The 22,826-nt window shown below is 37.0% G+C and overlaps 1 protein-coding gene across 1 annotated transcript in view; it reads right to left on the bottom strand.

Moving 5' to 3' along the window:
* The window catches only part of LOC120606347 (metabotropic glutamate receptor 7-like), a gene marked incomplete at its 3' end in the record, with an annotated part of 556,936 nt that overhangs the window by 69,225 nt on the left and 464,885 nt on the right, over positions 1 to 22,826 (bottom strand). Inside the window, exon 5 of the mRNA XM_039867571.1 lies at positions 8,106 to 8,246. Coding sequence (XP_039723505.1) covers positions 8,106 to 8,246 — 141 coding nt within the window. The remainder of the gene's footprint in view (positions 1 to 8,105; positions 8,247 to 22,826) is intronic.

Below are 22,826 nucleotides of genomic sequence, written 5' to 3'. Positions count from 1 at the left end.
TCCAGTCTAATTTGCTTGATGATACTTGATAAGTCATTCAACAGCTCTTTCTTATACCTACTAAACTGACTCTAAGCATCCAATTTATAATACTTATATTGCTTACAAGAGGCACTTTGTTTATAAGAGCTGTTGCTGAGAGGACACATATGCATTAATTCCCCTAGTACAGGAATTCCTTCCTATTAACTGCCCAGTCTGATAGACTTTCTGAACCTGGGAAGGCTATAACTTCCACTTTTAAAGCCATTGCCTGTTGGAGTTAATGAGAAAGAAATGACACAAAGCTCAAATAATTATAGCTTCTAGCATTCATGAAACAGTTTTGCCTGGATACCCCTGGGCATTCAACTTGGGGTTCTGCTGCCTGGTTTGACTCTGCACAGAATTAAACACATTGTGTAGATGCTTTGCTGTGCTGTATGGCAAGACGAATTTGAGGGAACGTGGCCAGAAGTAAAATAGTATTCAATGAAGACCTCTTCTTGAGTTTTGTAACGTCAGTGGTGGAAAGAATTCATTTACTGTAGGGTCCATCTATAAACATTTATTTAATAAGGCTAAAGAGAGCCATCCCCTTCCTACCTTGGGCGCCTGTTCAAGATTTGAACAAACTCAAAGTTTAATGCTATGTTTGCACTATTTAGTAAAAACAAAGACTGACTTGCTGTCTATTACTCTTCTACTTTGGTTGTGCTAATATAGTATTGAATGGTAATATTCTTATATATCAATATGTCATATTAATGACATAATCTCACATCATCTCATAGAAATACATGTAAATAATCTTGTGGCTTGATCCTTTAGCCTTTGAAGCTACAGAGCTTATTCATTGCTTTAGGAAGAGTGATAATAACAGAACACAGGAGAACAGAGAAAAGAAAAAGATTGATTGAGTTTTAACAGCCAGTATTATGTAGTCGGTACTAGGCTCTGAGCTTCAAAAGTTTAATCTCTCAGGACATAGTGTATGCCATATACGAAAGACTTGTATAGATATAATTGAATCTAAGTTAGTCTTTTCCCCCAGCCTCTAATAAGGGCATTCAGGAATGGAAGATAAAAAAGGAGAGACTGAGGGAAGCAAGAGAGTAAAATGTTGATGTGTGCCCATGCAACCTCCCCCTCCATGGTCAGAGGAGGGTTGTGAAAGTAATCAAAATTAGAGCTGAATCTGGAGAAACCCCGAGGCCAGGCCCAAGAAAGACTCCATGTTGTGGTCACCTTTACATCTCCAGTGGGAAGGGCTGGCATAGACAAGATCTTTCTTGGAGATGGATTTGTGGACAGCAGGAAGTGATGGATAGGTGCCAAAGGCTGAGAGCGAATGGATCCCACAAATAACTCTTATGTTCTGGCCTTATAAAAGCTCTCTATAACTAAGCTTCAACTCCACTGATTAGTTGGAATAAAGGACTCTAAAAAGATGGATTAAGTTTCTACAAACTGTTGGAATGGAGCCTTGAAAACAAAATGAAGTTATAGAAAATAAAAGTTTTATTTTTTGCGCTACTGGTTTTGTGGCCTGAGAGTTATACCTACTCAATACTGTACATAACCACAGAAAAGGCTACAGAATTCTTGCTCTCAGAAGCAAGAACTGTCATCATCTTCTTTATCTTTTCTCAAATTTTTCTACTGGAATAATTGACAAAGCTGGTGATTTGCTTTTCATTGAAAAGAGGCTACATTTTTGTTCTTAATTTTCTCTTGAGAAAGAACTTCATTGGCTTTAAAATATAGCAGGATGAACTTTCACATCAAAGTGAATTAAAAGCAAAGCCATAGAATTAGTATGGCATATAATATAATTTAATGTTATACTAAAAGCATTTTTTGACTATAACATATGGAAACCCAATCTCTAGAAACATAGACATTTTTGTGGACATAGGAGTTTTATTCAATATTCCTGTTCCAAAAAGAATTTAAAGATTTCTAAGAATAAGGACTTCAGATGTGATACATAATTTCAATTTGGAGAATATTATATTAATTAGCATCTCGTCTAAATTTTATTAGTATATGTACCCAAATAATTGCTATAAACTGTTGTACTAAGTCCATGAAATTATATACCTTAGCCTTCTGAGACATTTATAATTATTTAATGTTTATTTTAAATGAATGAATAAAAGTTAGTAATTTAGCACATATATTTTAATTCCCACACAGATAGAAACCAGCCATTAGGAGGGAGGAAGGGGAAAATTTAAGGGTGATCATAATGAGAGAAACATTAACCAAGACTAAGACTTAGAGATGATTCAGGCAATCAGAATTTTAAGAAATATATTAACACACAATCATATTATGGAAACTCCATACAGGTTAAGTCATAATTACTCTGCATCAAAACTAAGAAAGCTCAAAGGTATAAAATGCATTTTATACTGCTTCTCATCAAAATGGCTTCAAAAAGTCTCAGAGCGCCAAAGGGTTAAGATATTACCTATCTATAACATTTTGATGTGAATTCCTTAATCATGCTGAATAAATTGTTAGGTGCTGCAATATAACATTTATATAACAATTAAAGGTCAATTCAGAATAGAATAATAAAATGATGGAGAAAACTAAATAGTATGGTCATAAATTCTTTCTGCACATATATTCTCAAAGCAATTGACTTACTTATGTGTAATTCCTTTGTCTTGATAGTCCTGTTAAAAAACTATACAGGCTTTGATGGGCCTGGGTTCCAGGTAAGAATATAAGACTTGAGATATACATGGTTTATTCGCCAACAGCATTTCTTAACAGGATTTTGTTGGCTTCCACCAACAAAATCACTTTTACTTAAACTAGTAACTTTGAGAAATGAGGTGTAAAAAAACCACACCGCTTAAAAATCTGACCTCCCAAAATGCAGAGTATGCTCTTCAGCCCTTGATACTTTCCACAGTAAACACTGGATGATTAGGGACTCAAATCAAAACTTTGCTTATTGTGTGACTTGAAAGGAATGGAATACAGTGGTTTTTTTACAAAAAAAGAAAAGTCATGAACTTACTCATCCTATCATCTCAAAAGGAAAACAAATCTCTGAAAACCCAAATGTCCCTTCATGGGGCAATGGATTTCTAAATGCTGATTTCCTTCTTTTGAGCAAAGAGGTAACTCTGATGAATCACTATCCACAAAGTATCATCTGACAGAATAGTAATGTTAGTTAGACAAATGTTCTGCATAAGCCACAAGATATGACAGAGTGATAATTTTTATAGGCTGCCATAGGCATGCATATTCAGATTCTCAAATCTTCTTTTTCAGTTTAAAGAATGAGTTTGGGAGCAAAAATCTTGGAGATGATGCTAACCACATAAGGATACAGCACATCAGGGATAAAAACGGTAAAAAATTTGGGACATGAAGTGTCAGGCATGTCCAAGACCCAATGATACTTGGACACACACTCAACATTATGGCACTGAAATTTAGTGTCTTGAGCTTTGTATTCCATTCATAGCATAAAGTTGTACATCGCCCATCTATGAATTTTTGAGACCTCAATACATTGCTGTGTAATGTGTACCTCAGTGAAGAATGCCTGTCCATACTTTTATGTGCTTATTCAAATCCCTAGCATATTTTTCTTTTAGAATTTGACATGTATCCAGATTTTCCTTTGGAGTGATGTAAGAGAATAGAATCTTTGTGAAACCCTCACAGGCAACTACATTCAGCCCAAAACAAGACAGTGTTAGGATTAATGGGTTATTACTATGTGCTAGTTTACTTCAATTACCTAATTTAATCCACACAAGTTTGGATGTAATCAAAGTTTTATTACCCTTATTTCTAAGATGACGAAAAGCTTGGAGAGGTTAAATAATGTTGTACAAGCTTTTACAAGGTACTCAGGGGTAACACTAAAACACAAAACCAGGTCACTTTCATACTGAAACCAATGGTTTCTTAACCACTTTGTGTCCTCAATTTCTTTTTTCAAGACCACTTTATCTCTGTATTTTTCCTTCTTTCCTTGACATCGGTATCTCCACAAAAATATAATATTATTCCCAAAGAGATCATACTATAAACTGGCCTTTGTGTCAGGGTATGCTGGCAAATTTTAAGTGAGAACATGCCTAGCGATTGATGTGGAGATGGGGGAACATAAATACTTGAAGAAAATCACATCTGACCTTTCTGCCCACAAGTAATAAGTACCCTGTGGTGAACTGTTCAGAAGAGCTTCCTTTATTGTGTGTGTGGCTAGCATTATCTCCATGAGAAATTGTCACTCTACTGTGAAGTAGCATGAATGGCATTAGTACCTGTCAAATGGAGTTTGTGTACCCTGTGAATGATTAAACCATCAATAGGCTTACTCAACTGCATGTCCCCTTGAAGGATGGCAGCTGAGATAACCTGTGAGCAGGATGAGTCACTGCCAAGGTTTGATCTATATCAATGAAAATTAGGGAAGTAGGAGGAACAATGTCCAACTCTCAGGCTTGGGAGACATTGGGATTAGGTATCAAGGAAAGTTGGGTTGTTCTTAAAATACTGAAAAATGTGGTAGCTTTCCTGGTTGAAAGAAACTATAAATGCATAAGAACAATTTATAGGACTAATGATTACATGATTGTTCAGGTCATTTCCTATAAGAATCCATGTACATCTAGCCTCAAATCAAATTATAAAGTATATAGTTTCTTTTTAATAAATTTTTCCAACAATTACTCTTCCTTTCGGACTTTATGCTTCAGGGTTTTAAACTCATTGTTATTCTCTGAACCCAGAAGTTTGCTCTCTCCAAGTAGTATGGGTCCTACACCTCATCTTCAAAACTTGTCTTGCCAGATGACTGATTCAATGATCGTCTATTTAGCGCTAATGTATAATAGTTCATTATAATTAAAGAGGCTAGATATCCTAGAAAAAAAAAAAAAGATTTAAACTTTAATTCGTGCCTAAAACTGAGCAGTGAATAATTTAAGACTTATTCTTTAGCACAGCCCAGTCACAGAAAGTGATCTGTGAAGAGGACCGCTTTCTTCAGTCCTCAGATCAAAACATATACTCTCCCTATGCAGTTAATCTGTAATGCCAGACTACTCAGTTAGCTAGCATCCACATCTGGTTGATTCTCCTCAATGTGCTCATTCTTTTAATGTTTCAAAAGCTGGTTGCCAAAGCAGCTTTCTCTTATATCACCCATCTCCATAAGCCCCTCAGTGCTTCCCTCTCCCCTCCATTCTTTTCCCTCATTAAAACTTAGTTTCTCACCACAGTTTCAAGAACTCTCTTTAATACAATGCAATCTGTCACTTCTATCACTTCTTCTAGTCTAGCAAATCTGAGCATGTCTTTTCTCCCATTTCTTCACTTCTAAGTTGAGGTATACTTAAATGTTAAGACTTTTTTATATAGTATTTTCGGAATATTTCCAAAGCAAAATGCAAGTTTAGCTGGATTCGGGAAAAAGTATAAGAAAGAAAAAAACACATAACCACCCACGTCCTCATATTCAGTATTGGTAAGAGCAAGAGACACAATGATGGCAATAGTATTTACCTCGACTCAGGGTGGCACATCTTACTACAATATACATGAAATATACATGAAAAGGAATGAAAAGTGTTGGAGGAGGTAAATGAGAGGACATGATTGCTGGTTAATCCATGAGGTAGACCTTAGCAATCAGAGAGTCCTCGCATCCGCCCCTGTCTTTGGAATGTACATTGCCTACAGTGGGAGCTATTCCAAGGACATAGCCTTAAAAGAGTAAGGTGTTGTTGAGACCATCTGGACTGTGTAGATGACTGTAGCTCACTGAGGCCTCTATATAAACTTTTAAGATTCTGGCCAGCGGATGCAGTGATCTACACATCTTGTGGCTGCCCAAGACAAGCCTTATAAGTAAGTTCCCTTGCTTATTAAACCTGCCATCTACCAATCTGGAGTGGTCTGCCTCTTTCTTTGGTCTCTCTTTGCCCTGAGTACAAAGACCAGTTCACGAACCAATAAAAGGGAAAGGATAGAATATTAAAATAATTTGGGACCACAGGTAATTTAGTAAATCTGATTAAAGATTTTTCACATGGAAGAAGCATTACGAGAAAACACTAACACTTCTATTTCCATTATTAAAAGATAGTGGTTTGGTTCATGAGCTTACCTGTTTTATAAACCCGTATTCTTAATGATCAGCACTAAAATGTGACTACAGATAAAATAGCTTGTGTTAAAGCCTATAAAAAGACTGGGGATTGGCCTAGATGAAACAATCTTAGTGGCCATCACACAATACATTCTACCTTCCAGACACTCTATGGAACATCACATATCAGAAAGAACCGAAAATCATCATCAATCATTTAGATACATCTAGTATACTTGGATGTACTTGTCACTTAGAAAAATTATCCGGACATCGAACTAATTTTTTCAGTTTCTACTTCAAAGCTTTGTGTCACCTAGGTCCAGTCAACATTAATTTTTTCTGTTTTGCCCAACATTATGAGAATATTTCTGAAAACATTGTTGCTATACACAATGGCATAGAGAATATGGTTAATCTAATATTTAAATTATATGAGTTATACATTCAATGATGCATATTTATTTTGTGTCATTGTTTTGCTCATGTCTCTGTTCATATCTTATCTTTTTATCTTTTTAAGAGAAAACTTCTTGAGGAAAAGCCCTAAACTTAAGCATCCTCACACCATTCAGTGTTTTTAGTATCATGCTTTACATGCATTATTCTTAATAGGTGTTCAAAGAATTGTACTGCGAAGATAAACTAAACACAGGAAGTGTTTCCAACACATATGTGCCTTTCCTGAGCATACAGAAGGCATTTTAGGGTTTTGTGGTACTTCAAGATCATCACTACAAACTTTGAAAATAACTGAAGTATAGCATTTGGGAATGCTATTTAACAAAGGGCTAGGTGATAAGACAGTAGATCATGTCATACTCTTACATAACACCCTTCCAAAATTTTCAGTACTTTTAGGATAAAGACTAAATTCCACATATGTCCCAACACAACTTATTCCTTGCCTATATCTCTTCACTTGCAACTTCAACTCACATATTCATCCTATTCTTTTCCTCAGTCACATTTTTCTGTTATTCACATTCTGAGAGGTACCACAATTCCTCCTGCTACAAGCCCTTTCCCACATTATTCCAGAAATTCTCCAATCTGTCATTCTCCTTCTCTAATTAGCTAATGCCTGCTCATCCCTCAAAAAGGTCTTTTGAAACAGCTTCTAGCTTCAATTATTGAAATTCCTTGGTAATACCTCAGTCACTTACTGCAGACTGTAATTATGTATTCATTGAGAATAACCTAGATTTACCTCCACTATACTTTAAGTAGTATGAAAGCAGTAGCCTTACCTAGTTTGCTCACCATCAGATCACCAGTGCCCAGCACACTGCTTAGCAAAAAGGAGTTGCTCAATAAACATTTGCGAGTGAATCAATGAATGAATGTGTAACTTTGCAGAAAGGAGTTGCTCAATAAACATGTGACTGAATCAATGAATGAAGGTATAACTGCTATCTGACTACTGCTACTATATATATGGCATACACACATGTTTTTAATTTGGAATAATTATGCAAGGTTACATATAAGGTTTGGTAACTTTTTAAGCATATTTTAAATAGCAGGTGAGTCGTTAACTTTGATGTTATGAAAATCAGTTGAAACTCATTAGTCCAAACCCAAGTACTTTGTTTCCTCAATCAAATATACTGTCTATAATAACAGTTAAATCTTGTGCTGATATGGGATTTGTAAGAGATTTTTGTCCACGTGAAATGACTTCATACTCCTGGCTACAACATGGACTAATATTTAGCAGTGAGAGCATCCAAACCAGCACGATCCCTTTTGAATTAAAATAATCAATGAAAATGTCAATTACTGCTAGATGGACAGGCAGGAAAGAACACAATCTTGTCTAAACTTCTCTTGTCCTGCAAGACATGTTCCTGTTCCATTTTCTGAACAATCTAGTAAAATTCAATTTACTTTTTCAATTTGTCTCCAGCCAAGCTTCCTTCTGTCACTTATGCAGACATTTCAACGCTGGCCACGTAGAGTAACAGGAGAAGGACAATGAGAATAAAATTACCTGTGCATTTGCGATCTGTGTCTTCTTTCTTTGACCCACTAATCGTCAACTTGCAGTTGAAGTTTTCTTCCCAGTATTCAGCAAACCATACATTTCTTCTATTGTTTTCAAGTGTGCGGGACGTAAAATAGGCATCAAACCCTAAACAGAGTTAAATGAAAGGTCACTGCATGCAGGGCACTGTTGGAATCTTTGAAAATAAAAATACCAATGGTGATTTTTCTTTGTTTTAGTAGACTGACTGCTCCTTTGTATCAAAGGGAAAAAAATCAACAGAAAAAAAAAGTATTCTAATGCTAACTTATATATATACAGCTTTACTTCAATCTGTCAGGCAGATGTGTGGCCTATAAATGATATTTTTCACAATGTAATCTGTATTAGAGAACTTAAGGATGACACAATGCTCACTACATGCCTTGAATCTCTACTAAGCTAGACCAGGGACAAAGCATCATTATCGTCATCATCAAGATAATAACTGATACTTCTAGTGTTTACTATGGACCAGACTCTATTTTACAGATTTTTTTTATTCATTTCAACAACCTATGCAGTAGTTATTATCATTCTCATTTTGCTGATGAAAAACAGACACTCAATGAAATACTATTGTGCCCGAGGTCAACCATTTTGCCATATTCTGCATCCCTAACCATGTGAGCTACTGACCTGTGAATTTCATGTTAAGAATCTTTTTTTCATTTAGTAATGTTTCCTTGTGTAACTGACCTTCTAGTCAAAGGAGAAGTTTTTGAAGAAGCCATAAACTGAGCCCAACGTTAATTAGCACAATGTTATTGAGAAAGTGCAAGATGAACACAGACTCAAGAGGGTAGGCCCCCAAGAAGTCTCTAGCTACCTCATTAGATTAGTACAACTTTAAACACTCCAGTGAAGCCATATGGTCTGGATTCAGCATCAACAAGGCCTGGGCTTGAATTCCAGCTCCACTAACCTAAGTCATGGAAACATGAGCAAGTACACACTTAAACTTCCATATCTTCCTTTCGTTTGTGTGTAAAATGAAGATGACACCACTGCCTTCCTCACAGTGTCTTGTTTATAGCAGTGGAAAAACTGAAAATTTTTGCAGAGTTAAAGTCAAGAATCATAAAAGAAGATGAACTCACTTCCACTTTTTAAAAATTAGTCAAAGTTTTTCCTTAACTTTAAGGCCATTAAAAAAAATTTAACTTCAGATTCTAAACTCCATGAGAGGAGGATGTCAGGTTAATGTTATTCACCACTGTGTTCCCAGCACCAAATTCATGTGCTGACATATAGTAAGCCTAATATAAATATAAAATTTGAAATAAACAATACAGTGAAAAGAAAGAAAACTACAAAGCAAAGGAGATTAGATGGCATATTAGGGAATATAAAATCCATATCCCTTAGGTTGTTTTCCAGGCTATGATCAGGACAGAATGAGGTTTTGACCAGGTACCCAGCCAGCTATTCTTTCATAGCCCCCACATTAACTGATTTGAGAGAAATCTGGCTGTAGTATTTGATCTCATTCTGATATCAACACTGATTGATTAACCTATTTTTGCTAGTTCTCCTCCCACCTCACTGTTCTCCCAGAAACCTGTCTCTACTCCAGACGACTGTTCAGTAAAATAACATAATACTCCTGAACAAAGGGGAATCTCTGGGGGAAAGACAGATGAGTCCTCCATGTTTTCAAGATCACTACATGTATGCACTTGGTCATATACATACATACACACACTCACACATGATGACCAGTGACAAACTTTCATTTTTTCTCTTAGCAAGAGTGGTAGATTGTGGTAGATAGGTGGTCTTGATGGACCTTGATTCCTGGGCTTTATGCCTTCATGTAGCCCTCTCTTACGTATTGTGTTATTGTCCACGGGCTTGCAAGCAGAGGCTAGGAAACCCTGTGCCCACTGTGGCTAGTCCTTGTAGAATTCTACTTCTTGGAATCCATTTGCCCTGTTCTAAAAGGTTTGCCTTGGGGATGTGAGTTCGTATGGAAAGAGAAGGAGTCCAGCCAGACTCTGGCCCTCTCAGCAAAACCTTTTTGCCCATTCCAGCCCCAGAGCTAATTGCAGTAAAAGAACAGCCCCTATTACAGAGTTATGGTGATTTGTCCTTTAATCCACGACATTTGAGGTGGTTTGTTATGAAGCCACAGACAAATCAATCTCTTTCATTGTTACAGCATTCTAGACTCCTCTCTGCAATACCCAAACAACACACTCGTAAGAAGCGTCCTAGACAGAACACACAGGGGCTTCAGAAAAACTTTTCAGCCACATGCCGCAAGTATAAACCCTAAGCCAAACTCAGAATAGGAACTACTAAAATGGCTTGAATTATTGTAGAGAGGAGGCAAGAAAATTAAAAATGTTAATCAAGCTACATTCAGAGACTGTAATATGCTGATAGACCCTGCAGCCAGCCCAGGAGGACACCTGCAGAACAAAGGAAGGTTTCTGCTGGCATTACTAACAACCCATTCCCCACACCTGTGAAGGGGAAACAGGAACCAACAGAGTCATTCCCTATGGGTAACTCCACGGGAAATCTATGGATTAAAGGCTGAGAACTGTCAGCAGACCTTTCACTCTACATGTTCTCACTTTTTCATGCTATATGCTCTTGTTCTTCCTCACTGTATGTCCATACCAAAGGAAATGGATTAATAAAGTCTTTTAAACTATAACTCACAGGAACTAAAGAATGATATGTAAACTGAATTCCCCTAACACTCAGGGTCCCTCTCACTGTCCCTCTCACTCTCTGCTTCTGAGTGGAGACCACGCTCTGTGGAGTGTTATCCCTTTTCTATCCTTTTGACTCTAACTTTAGCATGTGTGTTGAATTCTTTCTACACTCTCCGCCAAATGACCCATTTCTTCTCTCTGTGCAGGGCTTGGTCTTTCCCCTCGCAACTTGGGGAAATTTGCCCTGTCCTGCACCCAAATGGTAGCCTGGATACATGCATTCCCCAGCTCAGAAAACACCGTTAGAGGAAACCTCATCATTAAAAATATCACTTCAAAATGCCTCTCTTTAGCTTGTGTCTGCTGGAAATACGGACGAATGTTGATAAAGGACTAGTTTGCGACTGACATGCAGGTTACGGGTGACTGAAACATTTAAAAAAAAAAGGAAAGCAGCAGTCACTTCCACTTCCCTCTGTTCTTAGTGAGAACAAACAGATTTCTGGAAAGAAAGCAAGCATTGCAAAGGCTATCTGCAGGCACTGTGGCAGGAAATGGATGAAGGACAAGCTTTCTTAGCCAAAAACCTTTATCCTTTTCACTCACATGTCTGGCTGGCTCGGCTTCTTCCTCTTCCTCATCCTCCTCCTCATGGCTGGCCGGCTGGCCACACTCACCTGTAGGCTGAGTACTGCTCTATCTTCCCAAATGTATTTATATAGGAATTTCCTGAGGATCTCATAAGATGCAGATTTGGGTTCAGAAGGTCTGGGGTGGGACCAAAGATGTTTTTAACAAGCCCCAGATGATGTTCATGCTGCCCATGCTTTAAGAAGCAAGGCTCTAGAGAATGGGGGCAGGGTAGAAATCCTTTTTAACAAGATCCACGTGATGCTCATCCTGACCAAACTTTGAAAAGCAGGGCTCTAGAGCAAATCCTGAATCTCAGCAGGTAGGATTTGAGCAGTTCCAGCCCAGTTTGTTAGATTGCAGCATTGTCAACCTCTCAGCCTCAGGTTTTTACCTTGGTTCAGATGAGAAGATCTTGGCTCTGCTTATGTAGTTGAGACTTTTAGTGTGCTCTGCCTTGCCATCCTGAAGCCTGCAGAAGACCCCAGGGGAGGTAGAGCATACTGCGTTATCTGTTGATGAATTGTCCTGGGGTACTCGCTCTATCTGTATTCCTCTGATCATGGCTGCTCTGGGCCCCTTTTTATCGTTAAAGGTGGCTTTTCTCACCTGTGTCTCCTGTTATCACTCTGGGCTCTCCATTCTGGAATTTCAATCTCTGTGCTATGCCTTAGTGTTTCTAAGAAGGTAACCTAAAATAGCCCTGTGTCTTCACGACCTCCTCTGAAGGTCTATGGGCCTTGAGGGGAAATCTCATTGCCCTCAGCGTGGTACCAACACAGCATACAGGCGTACCGCATTGTGTTGCATCCCACTTTATTGAATTTCACAGATGTTGCATTTTTTACAAATTGAAAACAAGACCCTCCACCAACTTTATTGAATTACTTGCTTAATTGTGGTGGTTTGGAACTGAACCAGCAATATTTCTGAGGTCTGCCTGGACATGGTTGGGCACTGGAATGGATGAGTCAGTCAGATGGTAAAACCAGGTACTTGGGCTGACTCTGCTGCCGCAAAAGCCAGCTCCTCTGGGACAATTCAAAGAAGCAGAAGCAGAGGTCAAACATATTATTTAATTTAGTGAATCCTTGCTAATTTGCCTCAGCTGAGTCAGATTTCTTTCAGAACCTAACAATTTGCTTACTTCTTTTTAGCAGGACTATGGCAAAGTACAAATTAATTCTTACTGGTTCCTTCTACTCATTTTCATTCACGAAGAATAAAATTGTCCATGGGATATTTAAGTTTTCAAAAGAGACTCTTCTGTAGCCATGCATTCACAATGCCTTGGAATATACTTGGCAACCCTTTGAGTAAAACATACTCCATACTCCTCTGCTTCTGATATGGAGTGGTCCCCCCTTGGCTGCAGTCACTAACCCATCACTCTTGACCTGTCATTACAGTTTCTGTAGCCTAATAATTTTACCTATTGTTTTTTAGAAATAGGCGATTTAACATAAGATGTACAGTCACCACATTTCAACAGATAGAAGCAGAAATTAGAATAACTAATAATCTAATAATATGTGTATATGTACATAGGGGTGTGTGTATATCACAGTGACTTGAGACTTTTTCTCATTCCTACTAGAGTTCAGTAGTGATCTGAATATATAATAAAGGTATTACTAGTTAAATTATCAGAATTCTTCAGTGTGGTCCAAGGCACTGAGACTAGGGTTTCAGTTCACAGGAAACAGATCAGAATTATGTTACCAGAGAAAGATTATTCTTTTATGTGGAGCAGATGAATTTCTTACAATGAAATTGCTCTTTTTGATGCACAGACTAAGTTTAGAAATTAATCTCCAAGTGGTTCTGAAGCAAATGTCCCATTAGGTACACGTTGTGCAACATTCCCATAATCTTGAAAGTAAACTTAGAACAGCATAGAAATAACAAGCAGGGTTTGAACTGGCATTATGAATATACTTATCTTGTTCTTTCCTCTTTTAACTGGGGTGCTGGCCTTAAACACATTCTGAAACATGTAGCAAAGACAAGAGTATGCAAATTTATAGACATATAGTTCATCTTGGGTGGTACATTTGGGAGGTGACCTTTTTAGCTGAGAAGGAAGAATGTTCTCACAAGTATGTGGTTCAAAAGGAAAGCTATCAGAGTGTCAAGAGGGTGTCAGAGGACACAACTGCCTGCATGGCCAGGGTGAAGGAAAACTGTGGATACTAATATGGCTTCATGCGGCATCAGAAAGTGACCAGTAGCCCTGATTGCTGCTTTATTCACACAAGTCATGCATCGCAGGTTAGAACATCCCTGTCAGCTTAAAGAGAAGGCAGCACTCAATTCTTGCTTCTTACTAGCCTATAAAAGGGAGGCTCTTAGCTCATCCTGGTCTGCTTCTGATTCAAGAAGGATGAGCTTATGTTTCCGAAACACACAGCTCCTGGCACATCGCAGGAGTGCAATATTAACAATAGTGAATGAATCAATGAATAAAAAGATGAGAAAAGACAAACAAGGACAGAAGAGAGAATACAAGAAAGAGAGAAGGAGAAAAAGGAACAGGGAGAAGGAGCGAGAGAGGGGAAGGATAGAGAGGAAACGAAGGGGAATTAAGGGAAGAGAGGAGACAGAGAGAGAATAGAAGAGGGAAGGGAAAGGAAGAGAAGGAGGCAAAGTAAATTGGGGAAGGAAAGGGAGAGAAGGGAAGACAGAGGCACTGATAAGAAAAATCAGGGGAACTCATATTCCCTGCTACTGAGAGAGTAAATTAGAACAGCAAACTTTGAAAACAGGTCTGTATTTGTTTTATGCCCTTTTCTATTTTTACGATATAACTCATTGTAGTGGGTTGAACTGTAGCTCTCAGAAAGATATGTCCATGTCTTAACCCCCTAAATTTGGATCTTGTTATATTGTATTGGATCTTGTAATACAAGAAATTAACATTGCAAATGTAATTAAGTTAAAGATTTCGAAATGAGATCATCCTGGATTATCTGTGTAGGCTCTAAATCCAGTGACAAGTATCCTTTTAAGAGACATAGAGACACACAGGTTGAAGGGGCCACGGAGAAGGTCATGTGAAGATGGAGGCAGAGACTGGAGTGATGCAGCCACAAGCCAAGGAAAACCTGGAGCCACCAGAAGCTTGAACGGGAAAGGAAAGATCCACTCCTAGAGCCTTCAGAGGCAGCATGGCCATGTTGACATCTAGATTTTGGACTTCAAGCCTTCAGAATTATAAGATTTCTATTTTAAGCCACCAAATTTGTGGTCATTTGTTATGTCAATCCCAGGAAACTCATACACTATAATAAGTAATAGAAATCCTACGGTAGTATATCATTCTACAGCTTTTGTCTGGTCTGAGTGATAACATTTGTTTCTCAGATGTTGCAGACTGATGGCTTGGGGAACATATTTAACCTATAGACTTGTCCTTTCCAGTTTGTCCCAGAATATTTTTAAAATTAATTGAAAAATTAGGAGATTTCACTCGTAAGTTCAGATTTCTGGCTTTACATACTTGTCAATTGAGAAAGTCTAGAAACACGGACCGTGTTTCCATGTGGCAGGTATCAGCAGGTGCTGAAGAATGGTTCTTCCTTGCAGGTGGGCCTGGTGCTTCTGCTCACAGTATATTCCCACCACTTTTGACGGTTTCAACATTTGTAAGATGTGTGTGTTTATCATGATAGACACTGAGCTTTCCACCACCAAGAAATGCATTTCTGTTGCTTTAATACACTTTCGCTGCAGCTTGTGTGATATACAAACTCCACTGAAATGAGAAATACTATCCCAGGTGCCTAAGAATATATTTTTGAAAAAAACTACTAAAAACAGTAAAGTTGGTAAAGCAGCAGGTTATAAAATTGACTCAGAGAAATAATCTATCTTCACAAGTACAAACAAAATCACTTAAAAGATGTAGTAGAAGAGACAATTAAAATAGCTACCAAAAAAAAAAAAAAGCCTAAGAACAAGTGTATCTTTCCATTGAACCAGGTTGACTTTTGTCTTTCAGTGGAGTTATAAGTTTTCTCTTATGTACATTTCCTTGAAACTAATTTGTAAACTTTATGTGATTTTAATAAAAAAATACTAATTTGTTTCCCTTAGGGCTGGACAAATTGCTTTTAAAATTCATATAAAAATTGACAACAAGGAGGATTCTGAAGAAAATAAAAGAACAAGTGTGCACAAGTGTTTGGGATGTTGGGGAAGGGAGATGAGGAAGAGGCTTTGATATTATAATAACAGATGACAAATTCTCTAGGATTAAAAAAGAGGAGTCTGACCCAAGAGTAAGGAAGTCAATGGACCATTGGAATAGAACAGAAAATTCAGAAATAAAACAAATTGCACCTGGGAATTTCATATAACAGAGAATAAAGGTAGCATTTCAAATCACTGGAGATATGCTGATCTTTTAATGATAATCTAATAAACAGAAACCAGTTGGATAGTTTGTTGGTTCACAAACTGAGGAGCTCTCCAGATGAAATGTGAAAATGGTCCTGATACAGGGAGCGTAAGGAAACCCAAAGAAAGAGGCAGATTGGTAGAGGGCATGTTTAATAAGCAAGGGAGCTTACCTACCAGGCTTGTCTTGGGTGCTGCAAGACAAGTGGATATCTGCAAGTGCCCGCCAGAATCTTAAATGTTTATATAGAGGCCTTAACTGCACTGAGACCTGTATCCAGTCCAAATGGTCTCAATAACACATTACTCCCTCAAGGCTATGTCCTTAAAAATGGCTCCCACTATGAAAATGAGCCCATATTCCAAGGACAGGGAGCCGATGAAGAGCTTCTGATTGTCTGGGGATCAACTGGAGTTTACAACCTCTCAATGATCTTCTCCAACTTAATTGAACAATAATCAAAATGAATCTTAGTTAAAAATTTAACATGGTCAATCCACAAGAAAATATGGGAAGCATTGCATGGATTTGACCATAAGAGAATTTGCGGTTTCCAGTCAAGAAGGGAGGATGAGTTTTGCACATTTGTAGTGAATGGGGGGTCCTTCCCCCTTGGTTTGGGACTGCCTGCTGCAGGATGTCTGCAGTGGGTTCTGGTGTTACATGGCATGTCCTCTGATACCCTGTGCCCATGGCCCTTCCTGCGTGTGTGTAGTGCTGTTGGCAGTCAGTTCCTTATCTGCCTCTCTCAGGAAACTAAGTTCCAGGTGGACAGAGACTGTGCTCTACTTCTCCTTGCCTTCCCAATTCAAGTTCCCAAATTTATTGAAGTAGATTGAAGTTGGAGACATGTAAATCAGATTGGCAAAAAGATCATTACTGATCTAGTGGGACAAATCTAGGCTCTCAGATGTACCCACAAATTTACTGGCTGTATCCATTAATGAGAGTGGTGGAAACCAGATGTTATTTTTGAGAAAACAAATAAGAATTATTGCAATGGAAATTATTCCACAAAGAACAAAAATCCCATGGGACGTGTTTATGGATGAGGTAGAGGGAATAATGTTTGCAATATTATTTCACAAAATGCCTCCAAAGGGCTGTTGCATATTATATAATGCTAGAATGCCTCTTATTTTTTCATTCCTTTAAATTGCCTGAGAAACAGAAGGGCATTTTATGCATTCTGAATATACTTATGTAAAAATGAATATGCGTACAAACAGTATATATTAAATTGAGAGTTTAATAGTTTAAATGGTTAAAAGTGGATCCTGAAACTAGAATTCTAGGATTCAATTTCTAACTTTGTTATTTGCTGGCTAGATGACCTTGAGCAAATGACCAACCAGTCTAAGTTTCTCAATCTGTAAAGTGGGGAATATAATAATAGATGATAATAACATCTACTTCATGGGATTGTTGTAAGGCTCCCATGAGAGAATACATGCAGTATTTGGAATGATGCATGACACATAGTAAGAAACAGGACAGTGAGTTCCCAGGTAGGCTGTGGGCCCAATTACCTAGCTGGAGAAGAGCATGTGAAATCCAAAACAATTACTGAGGATCTGCCAGGGAACTTCTCATCTGATATCTGCCTTTCGTAGAAGATGGCCTTTAGATAAGAAGATGGCTTGATGCCTACAGATGCATCTCCATAGGACTGTGCTATAACAACCCACAAATACTCACGCGTGTAGAGTTCCTTTTCCCAGGAAATTATTCTCTGTTCTAAATTATGTATTTGCAGAAAATAACAGCAGTTTTTATCCCTGGCTATACAATGGAAAAAACAAAAACAAAAACAAAAAAACAGCCGTTTTTACCCCTGGCTACACAATGGAATTATACACAAAGCTTACAAATAAAAGTGCACCTATGCCTGGACTCCAAGACAAACTGATGGGCCTAAGCATCAGTATCTTTAACTTCCCAGGTGAAGTTGATGTGCTGTCTGGGTTGACAATGTTCATTCTAGAATATTATGCAATTTGATTACTCATATATCCATTTTACATACAGCCCCAGAAGAGTTGTCCAAGGGATACCAGAAACACAGAAGACAAGGTGCCTTCACTTGAACATATCTATTTTTGGTGTATATCATGATTACTCAGACAACATCACATGTTCAAATGTCTTCTGAAACATCAAATAAGAATTGAAATATAGTGTTATAATTAATTGCCACTCAGTGCCATTCTTTGAAAATTGAATTCATTATATAAAGGCTTTCCAAAATTTTAATTAATAACATTGCTATATACAGAATATACATATGTTTATTCAAGCTTGATATCATCCTAATGAATGTAGGCTCAGATTTATGTTTCCATAGTAAATTTTGCGAACATCTGTCATATATAATTCTTTGTGCAGAAATGTTAAAGAACTTTTTGAATCATATAAAATTATCATGATTACATTCATGTGTGTATATAATTTTCCAACAATCATTATCTTATAAAATGATTTTAACCCATAGAAAGAATTGAACAGTTCAACAAATGGAACCTACTTATTTTTGCAGAAAACAACAGAGTGAAAGCTAGACAAAATTTGTCAGAGTGTTATTCTGCATCATGGAAGCTTCACGTTTTATTTTTAATAACTGTACAAGAACCATGTTGCCTAGTTACCATCTTCATTTTGTACTCTGATCTAAAAATGTCTCAGCAGCCAGAAGTTTTCAGTGAGTTCAAAACCTAAACTTATATAATCGAACATCTATAACAATCCAGAAGAAATCTTACCAAAATGATATTTCGTTTTCTTTCTAATCACAGAATCAGCCACTGCCTAAAGACCGAATGAGGAAAAAAAGAACTCTAACATTTTAATGGAAGGACTTTTGTTACACAGATCTGAGAGAAAAAGGAAAAGACTAGAAAAACAAAAGGAAAAGAAAAACCTTGAAAAGCAATAATACCAGTGTCTCAAGTGTATGATCATTTACTATTTTAATTTTCGCGGAAATATAAATCAAAGAAGAAACAGTTTTATAGAGACTGTGAAAAGCTTAAATTGATATTTAAAATATCATCTAATAATTTCATGACAAAGGTCAGTTACATTTTGTGGTATTTTCAAGTTTTACTAAAACTGTCCCAGCATCCTGGCTTTTTGATCCCTATTCCAGCAAATCCTGATGCACAGTATATTGATGTGTGTTATTTCTCTGTGTACTATTTGACATATTAATAAACACATCACACTTTCGGCAATGTAATAACAGCTGAGAATAGATGTTCCATGCAAATAAATGTCTTTATGTGAAGTTCAAGTTCAGGAAACAAATTCCGACCATTTCATTCTTTCACCACCCAAGTTAACAAGATATTTCTGAGGTAAAAACATTGCATTAGGTACTGTAATAGGAAAGGTTATTTGTTCTGAATTCTTCTCTCTTCCACTTTTGGGCAACTATTTCTATTTTCTAGGGATCCACTTACACATTCATATAGTTGTACTAGGTGTTGATTGAGTTACGAGTGAGCACCCAACTCAACCTGGGTCAATCAAATTCCCTACCTTGGAACCTAAAATTGAATATACTGAAATTCCAGTCCCACACAGACTGCTCACTTTAATAGTAAAGATGTAAACTCAGCAGTCATGTAGTCTGGGAAGTAGAAAGTCAGTTCAGGAGAAAATAATGAGTCAATCAGAGGCCAAGAAAGACAGGAAAAAGAAGTGCCTTACATTTTCTTCAGAGCTCAAGTACTCAACTCCAATCTGTTTCTAGGACCTGGATATAGTTCTTGCACTTGGATTCTAAAAGACATCTCTTTATTTTTATAATAAATCATCTCTCTTCCTATGTGCTTTGGCAAACTCCAATAGAAATCTGTCATTGATTGGCAAATATAAGGGTAATAACTAATATCGATGTGAGATAAGTCAGATATGGATCTTGTTCTAAAGGAGATTGCCAAGAAGTAGGATACACACAGATAATTTTGAAGAAAGAGAGGAATGTCCGAAGTTATAGAGTTGAGATGATAGTTGTTTTCGCAGGAAGAAGCAAACATTCCTGGCTCTGGAGAAGATGGATAAGAAGTTTTTCAGAGCAGTGTTATCCAATCAATGTATTTGAAAATGTCTAGAATGATGACCAACTCTTTAATTATTTTTTTCAATATTTTTTTCTAGGTAATTGGTGTTACAGAAGTACAAATTCAATTTTCTGTCATGTGGTTCAGACACAGAAATCCTTGTTTTTCCTTTTAAAGTAGAACAGTTTTGGTGAAAGAGCTTCACACTCTTCATTTTAACATGAGCAATGGGTGAACTTGGTATTCAAACCATATGGCAACATAAATATAGTCTTGACTTGGACATGATGTTTCCAACAACAAAATATGGTCAGCATTGTTTGCACCATAGCCCTCCTGACAACTTTCTCTTCCTCTAAGGACCAAGCAGCACACTGAATGCCAGAGAAGAATTTTGTGGCAGTTACTGGTAGAGTCTATGCTTACTAGCTAGGTCAGTAACATTATCCAAAGATATACAGCCCTGTTTTAGACACCAGGGATTGCTTCTTTGTCATGTAAATTTCAAGTGTTTTGGATGAAATCATAAAAAGGCATGACTGAGTAATTAATCACTGCAGAAATTAATTAAAGCAAGAGGACCCATGTTTAGAGTGATTATGAAAACATATAATACATAGTCCCCACCCCCAAGGCACTTTCAGTCCTTGGGGGTAGATAAGAAAATATAAAACATAACAATAACAATAATACTGGTTGTTTATTGAAAAGTATATAATTATACTGGATTAAGAGTATTAAATATGTTATTTCAATCCTTGCAAACATCCTATCAGTTAGTCATCATTATTATCCCCATTTGGTGAATGAATAAACTGAACTTATATAGTGTAAATAACTTGCTCAAAACCTCATAGCTAATGAGTGGAACCTAAACACAATGTGCCTGATTACAAAGAGTAAGCTCTTAAGCACAATGTAAGAAGGAATGAGAGCACAAAACCATATAAAAATTTCAAAAGTATGCTATAAATGTTACAGGAATTCAGGAGATAAAAGGAGATGCCATGCTAAAGTTACGTGCATTTATGCCATGGCGGAGTTATAATCTGAGTCCAGTCTTGAAAATGCAGAGTTCATATAGACAGGAAGAACTAAAGAGAGTAGATGGTAGTAGCAAGAATAAAGTGTGAGGTGGTTGCATTGCATGTGTTTCTGAGTGATGAATAGATGGGTTTGATTACAAAGGATGCTTCATTCAGAGGAGAAGCTTATGTAAAGTTATGATGGAACCAAATTATAGAATGTCTCAAGTATAAAAAGTTTGGATATTATCTCAGAGGAATTGTGAAATCACTGAGATTTCATTGTGAAGTCATTGTGATTCTTAAGAATGGACACTATGATAACAGAAATATTAGTAAGACTGGGAGGGGGGTTCACATTTATTGAGTGACATTGTGACAGAAGCATTCATCTGTGTTGTCTATTCTAATTCTTATAACAGCTTGAAGTGTAGAAACTGCTACTCCTACATGTGGATGTCAGGGAAGATACCTCTTTCAAGGTCACAAAATGGAAAAAGTAAATACAATATTTTAGTCTTATTCTGTTCACTTGAAAACCCATAATTTTAATAATTCAATGTGAAAAACACTGAGCAGAGATTGCAAAGCTAAAATAAAAATAATAGCAATTAAAATTATTGAGCATTTACTATTTCTAGGTTTTAAGTGATTTACACAAAATAACCTATTTAAAACCTCCAACAGCCCTGAGATAGGTTATACATTAAACCTATTTTTTTAAATGAGAAAAGCAAAGCAGAGACAGCATGGGTCACTTACCCATGGATATGGGCAAAGCAGTCTGTCATTACTGGAGGAGATGAGATTTCATCCAAATTCTCTATCTCTAGAGCCTGTACTCATGGTTCTGCTAGACACCTTTCAACCATAGCAGCAGCTGACTAAGAAACAATAATATGATACCTAGAGTAGGAAGTTTTACAAGAACAAACTAAAAACAGGGAACTTGAGGCAGAAAAAAGGAGACTTAATGATTGAATCTAGGGCTTTGAGGAAAAGAATAAGGTTGGATTCAATAATGGGCTGAGGGAATGACTTTTATTTTTTGCTTTTTTTTCTTTTTTAAATGGAAAGGTGGTGTAATTTCCAAACCACTGAGATTTGGGTGATGGTTGAACCACGAAGAAAAATGCTCTAAAGTGTAAAGCTATAGATTCAGAAGTCAAACAAATGCATGTGATGTTTGAAATTGAGAGGAAAAGAATCACTTTTTTTTTTTTAAAGGAAAAATAAGAAAGAAGGCTGGCATATGAAGAGATGATTCATGATAAATGCCCACATTAAAGCAAGGCAAAGACAAAGGAGCTGCCAATGGAAATAGAGGGAAAATTATCAGGGAAACAAAGAAGTCATGGGATATTTGTAGCATCCCTCAGCTCAGTAAGACCTAGGGCCGGCTTCATCCACATGTGACCTAAGTCTCACATAGGACTCCAAGTTTAGAAGAGCCTCACACTTTGGTTTAATGCTCTCAGGTCACCATCGAAATTCTTAATAATTTTTGAACAAGGGGCTTCACATTTTTATTTTGCACTGGATGCCATGAAAAATATAGCCAGGTCCAGAAAGATCTCAGGGATCATCTTTTTCAATTCTCCATTCAATGATAAATTTTCCTTTCAAATTTTCCCAACCATAGAGTATCAAATTTAGATACAAACATATCTAGTCACAAATAACTTCACATGTCTTGGGGATAGCCCATTGAATTCTCAGACAAACATAAACTTTGAGAAGTTTTTCCTATAGTAAGCTAAAATCTGTTTGTAATTTATATGCATTTGTCTTGGTCTTACTCTTGAAGAAAACAAAGTGTAAGAATAATCGTGCTGTCATGATATCTCTAACTCATGATATCTCTAACTCATGATTTACCTGATTTCAAATAGTTTGTCCCATAAACT

Source organism: Pteropus medius, unplaced genomic scaffold (assembly GCF_902729225.1).
Source record: "Pteropus medius unplaced genomic scaffold, Ma_sr-lr_union100, whole genome shotgun sequence".
Lineage (NCBI taxonomy): Eukaryota > Metazoa > Chordata > Mammalia > Chiroptera > Pteropodidae > Pteropus > Pteropus medius.
Note: the sequence above shows the minus strand (reverse complement) of the source record. Positions and strands in the feature narration are given on the sequence as shown.